At 44.2% G+C, this 5,955-nt stretch overlaps 1 protein-coding gene across 1 annotated transcript; it reads left to right on the forward strand.

The window, feature by feature from the left end:
* The first annotated feature begins 1,188 nt into the window (after window positions 1–1,188).
* LOC144510495 (uncharacterized) lies at window positions 1,189–5,717 on the forward strand. The gene is made up of 2 exons (XM_078239959.1): window positions 1,189–1,276; window positions 3,410–5,717. The coding sequence occupies exons 1-2, from the start codon at window positions 1,242–1,244 to the stop codon at window positions 4,050–4,052; spliced, it is 678 nt and encodes a 225-aa protein (XP_078096085.1). The 5' UTR covers window positions 1,189–1,241; the 3' UTR covers window positions 4,053–5,717.
* Window positions 5,718–5,955: the final 238 nt, after the last annotated feature.

Below are 5,955 nucleotides of genomic sequence, written 5' to 3' on the forward strand. Positions count from 1 at the left end.
GGACGCTGAAAGTCTGCAAAGGGATATTTGAAATAATAGAAACCCTGCAGTACAGAAAGAGGCCATTTGGCCCATTGAGTCTGCACCGACCACAATCCCACCCAAGCCCTACCCCCATATCCCTACATATTTTACCCACAAATCCCTCTAACCTACACATCTCAGGACACTAAGGGGCAATTTAAGCATAGCCAATCAACCTAACCCAATCAACAATCAATCAACCTATATAGATAGTCTAAGTGAGTGGGTGAGGGTCTGGCAGATGGAGTACAATGTTGGTAAATGTGAGGTCATCCATTTTAGTAGGAATAACAGCAAAATGGGCTATTATTTAAATGGTAAAAAATTGCAGCATACTGCTGTGCAGAGGGACCTTAGTGTCCTTGTGCAGGAATCACAAGGAGTTAGTATGCAGGTGCAGCAGGTAGTTAAGAAGGCAAATGGAATTTTTGTCCTTCGTTGCTAGAGGGATGGAGTTTAAAAACAGCAAGGTTATGTTGCAGGTGTATAAGGTGCTAGTGAGGCCACACCTGGAGTACTGTGTACAGTTTTGGTCTCCTTACTTGAGAAAGGATATACTGGCACTGGAGGGGGCGCAGAGGAGATTCACTAGGTTGATTCCGGAGTTGTGACGGTTGGGTTATGAGGAGAGACTGAGTAGACTGGGGCTGTACTCATTGGAATTCAGAAGAATGAGGGGAGATCTTATAGAAACACATAAGATTATGAAGGGAATAGATAAGATAGAAGCAGGGAAGTTGTTCCACTGGCAGGTGAAACTAGAACTAGGGGGCATGGCCTCAAAATAAGGGGAAGCAGATTTAGGACTGAGTTGAAGAGGAAATTCACACCAAGGGCTGTGAATCTGTGGAATTCCCTACTCAGTGAAGCCGTTGAGGCTATCTCATTGAATGTTTTTAAAGCTAGGGTAGATACATTTTTGAACAGTAAAGGAATTAAGGGTTATGGTGAGCGGGCGGGTAAGTGGAGCTGAGTCCACAAAAAGATCAGCCATGATCTTACTGAATAGCGGAGCAGGCTTGAGGGGCCAGATGGCCTAATCCTGCTCCTCGTTCTTCTGTTCTTAAACCGTCACAATGCCCGGCTGATTGACGGCAGCTCGGGACCAATAAGAAGGGAGGGACGGGACTGGAGGCCCGAGCAGGAGCGGCTGGTCCTCCAACCAATCGGAGAAAATGAGGAGCGGTGCTGGGAGTGGAGCATGCGTAGTGTGAGTAATGGCGATGGAGGAGGTTGAATTTACTTCGAGTCGGTAAGTGGGTTAAATCGCGGGCTGGAGCGGTCGATGTAACCGGCGGGTGGGCGGGGAGGCTTCGTAAACATTTTGTTTAAACAGTGAACCCCGAAAATGAAATTCCCGATCATCCATTTGCAGCGGAGCCGCAGTTTCCTTTTCTCCAGTTGCAGACTCGAGTTCACGGCCGCCATGTTTACCGTGAACATTGTGCGGCAGTGAATCTGCACCGTCGGCATCTTTTGTCAGGGGCAATATGGGATATCACACATGTGCTGTCCCCTTGTTTATTGGAGGCAATGTTTTTTCAGTGTTCAATGACAATGGGAACAACTTGTCGATCAAACTGCTTCGTAGTCTGAGTTACAGTGTCTGATTGAGGCATAACAACAATCTATGTCTGAGTAAATGGTATTTTATATTCTACTTCTAATGTTATAAAATTTCCCAAGTCATTTCACAGAAATATAACAAAGTAACATTTGACACTGAGCCACAAATCATAGAAACATCACTAATGATGGAGTGATTAACATGAGGGATGTGGAAGAGGCCAGAATTAAATGAGTGTAGAGATCTTGAATGGTGTGTGGCTGTAGGAGGTTACAGAGACCGGGATGGTCACATGGAGAAAAACAAGGATGAGAATTTTTGCTGCTTCTTAACATAGAACCTTTGTAAGTCAGTGAGATCAGGGGTAAACAAGACTCTGTGTGAGTAAGCATGCAGACAGCAGAGTTTGGATGAGCTCAAGATTATAGGGAAGTTGAATGTGAGAGGTCGGCCGGTGTGTCAGCATAGTTAATTTTGGAGGTAAGAAAGGAATAGGTGAGAGTTTCAGCAGTAGATGAGCTGAGACTGTGATGGAGTCGGGCAATGTTACTGAGGTGGGAATAGGGCAGTCTTGGTGATGATGTGGATATGCAGTTGAAAGCTCCTCTTAGGGTGAAATATTTCACCGTGATTGTGAACAGTCCGGTTCAGAGTCAAGACAGGGAGAGAATGGAGTCAGTGCCTAAGGAGTGGAGTTTGTAGCAGGGTTTGAAGTCAAAGGCTTCAGTCTTCCCAATACTTGCACAGAAGAAATTTCAACTCATCCCGTCCTGGCTGTCAGACAAGTCAGAACAGTGTATGACTTAGAATTACAGAATCCCTACAGTGCAGAAGGAGGCCATTCAGCCCATGGAACCTATACTGACAACAATCCTAACTAGACCCTATCCCCTCAACCCTACATATTTACCCTGCTAATATCCCTGACGGGGGTAATTTAGCATGTCCAATTAACCTAATCCGCACATGTCTGGGCTGTGGGAGGAAACTGGAGCACCTAGAGGAAACACACAGGGGGAGAACGTGCAAACTTTGCACACAAATCCATGGCCAGAATTGAACCTAGGTCCCAGTGCTATGAGGCAGCAGTCCTACCCACTGTGCCAACATCCTGCCCCTTGGAGGGGAACATGTATGTGATGGTGTTCACATTCACTTGCCATCCTGGCCCTTCTAGGTTGTGGAGGTGGTTTCGGGCTCGGGAGATTCTGTCAGATTTCCAGTCAAGCTAAATGTATATAAAATCTCTCTCCTTCACCCTCTGCTTCCCTCACCTGTTATGAAGGCCACGTTGGGTGGTGGGTTCCCTTCCCTGAAGGACATTAGCAAACCAGTTGGGTTTTTACAATTGTTGGGCAGCATGGTGGCACAGTGGTTAGCACTGCTGGCTCACAATGCCAGGGACCTGGGTTCGATTTCCAGCTTGGGTCACTGTCTGTGTGGACTTTGCACGTTCTCCCCGTGTCTGCATGGGTTTCCTCGGGTGCTCCAGTTTCCTCCCACATTCCAAAGATGTGCGGGTTAGGTTGATTGACCATGCTAAATTGCCCCTAGTGTCAGGGGGACTAGCAGGGTATATAAGCGGAGTTACGAGAATAGGGCCTGGGTGGGATTGTGGTCTGTGCAGACTCGATGGGCCAAATGGCCTCCTTCCGCACTGTATGATTCTATGAATAATCCAGCAGCTTTCATGATCACCTTTTCCCAGTGCCGGCCCCACAAATTACCAGATTCATTCAGCTCAATTTCACAACCTGCCCTTGTGTTTTTGTGGGTTCTCTCTTACTCCCTTTTTTCTGTTTTAAATCAATTTCACAGGGTATTAGAAGGGGAGGATTTGCAGTCGAAAAACTCAACCCAAACATCACATCAGGATCAGGCAGAGTCACCCAATTTATCAACACCTGAATCTTTTCAGATTTTGAACATGGAAGGAAAAAGCACCGATCAGAGCGGGGAGATGGGCTGGAAATGTGAGGATAGCGGGAAGGAATTCAATTTCCCATCTGAGATAGAAACGCATCAGCCTAGTTACACTGGAGAGAGTCCGTTCATGTGCTACTTGTGTGAGAAGGGATTCACACGTTCATCCGGTCTGGAGAAACATCTGCGAGTTCATACGGGGGAGGGGCTGTTTATCTGCTCCGAGTGTGGGAAGCGATTCACTCGGTCTTCTCATCTGCTGAGACACCAGCAAGTTCATATTAAGGAGAAGCCGTTCACTTGTTCTGAGTGTGGGAAGGGATTCAGCCGGTCATCCCGTCTGCTGAGACACCAGCGAGTTCACCCCGGGCAGGCACGTTTGTCCAGTTCCGAGTGTGGGAAGGGATTTACTCAGCCATCCAACCGTCTGAAACACTCAAGAGTTAAAACTCGGGAGAGACTATTCACTTGTTCCAAGTGTGGGAAGGGATTTTGTCGTTCGTCCACCTTGCTGAGACACCAGAAAGTCCACAAGTGACTCAGAGAGAATTCTGATCTAAGTCACATCCGCAAACAAACTCCATTTATTCTGATGGGTCTGATTTGTTTGTGAGTTGGCTTTCTTTCTGTCGCTGATAACCCTGCAACTGGGCTGTAGATTATGTTGATATTTAATGAATTGTTGTTGTTTCTGACACTGATAATGTCCCTGTTACTGGGCTGTAGGTTAATATGTTGATATCTGTCGAATGAAAGATTGTTGCAGACACAGACAATCCATACCTTATTTTTCCCATAATAAAATATAAATTGATGTCCTGATACCGGCTTGTTCATTTTTGGATATTTCCTTCTGTCTCTAACTCCAGATTAAACATGTAACCATTTGAATTAGGAGCAGTAGACCAGTTGGCCCCTCAATCCTGCTCTGCCCTTTAATAAGTTCATGGTTGATACTATTTCAACCCCAGTCTACCGCGATAACCTTTTACAGGAATCTATCTGCCTCTACCATAAAAATATTCAAAGACTTCTTCAGCTGCCTTTTAAGTAAACTAGTTCCCAAGACTCTGAACCCTCGGAGAACAAAATTCACCGTATCTCTGTCCTAAATGAACAACTCCTTATTTTTAAACAGTGACCACTCGTTCTAGATTTTCCCACAAGAGGAAACATCCTTTGCAGATCCACCCTGCAAAGACTCCTCAGGAACTCTTAAGTTTCAATCCAGTCACTTCTTACTCTTCTAAACTCTAGGGAATAAAAGCCTGGTCTGTCCAACCTTTCCTCATTAAACAACTCCCCCATTCCAGTTATTATTCTGGTAAACCTTCTCTGAACTGCTTCCAATGTACTTACACATTTCCTTAAATAGGGAGACCGATACTGTATACAGTACTCCAGATGTGGACTCACCAATGTCCTATATAACTGAAGCAAAACCCTCCTACACCTGTTTATTTCAAGAGAAGTTGAATAGAATAATAATCTATTAGCTTTCACACTTACTTTCTATACCTGCAAACTAGTCCTTTGTGATTAATGCACTGGGACACCCAGATCTCTCTGCATCTTAGAGTTCTGCAATCTCTCACCATTTAAATAATATGCTCCCTTTCTATTTTTCCAGCCAGAACAGACATTTTCAGACTTTTCTTCACTATATTCCATTTGTCAGGTCTTTACCCACTCATTTAACCTATCTATGCCGCTTTGTAGCCTTGTTCTTCTTCATATCTCACTATCTGTGGGATCCTCTGTATAGTTTGCCCAGTTAAAAGGCCTAATTTTAAGGTATTTCTGCCTAATGTAACCAATTGTGCTATGCTTTAAGCTAACTTAAGCTAATTTGGCCAAATTTTAAAACTCAGCTTGGAATTCTGGGTCCAAATTTAGCTACTTCCTCTGAAAATACAATGGAAGGTAAACAAGCTTTCTGATAAGGTAAACAGAAGCTATCATGGCCACAGAGGCCAATTGTTGATGCAGCTGGAGACTGTACCCAACTTTTAACACAAGATAGGTATTCAGTTATATTGTAGACACAGATCAATGTTTAGTTAGTTGATCCAGATTATGTTTGGAGTTGTTCGATGCAGCACAATGCTGGCTGGATTTTGCTTCTCTCTCTCAAGTACTCCTTATTTTGCTTTCTGTAAAATGCTTATAAAAGACGCTTAAATAAAAGAGTATTTACTTTGAACCAGTTGTGTTCAAGTTTATTTTGAAGAAGAAAACAGACTCTACGCTATCCAACATATCTTTGTGCCATGAGCAAATTTAGCAACCAAACCTTCGTTCCATTCATCCAAGTCATTTATATAAATTTTAAACAGATGATGCAGTTAGTTTTAAACAGCACTGAACCCTGCGTACACCGCTCACTACATCTTACGAACCAGGAAAAAGCCAATTTATGTTTATGTTGCCTGTTAGCATAG

The sequence above is a fragment of the Mustelus asterias genome, chromosome 23, assembly GCF_964213995.1.
Source record: "Mustelus asterias chromosome 23, sMusAst1.hap1.1, whole genome shotgun sequence".
Taxonomy (NCBI): Eukaryota; Metazoa; Chordata; class Chondrichthyes; order Carcharhiniformes; family Triakidae; genus Mustelus; species Mustelus asterias.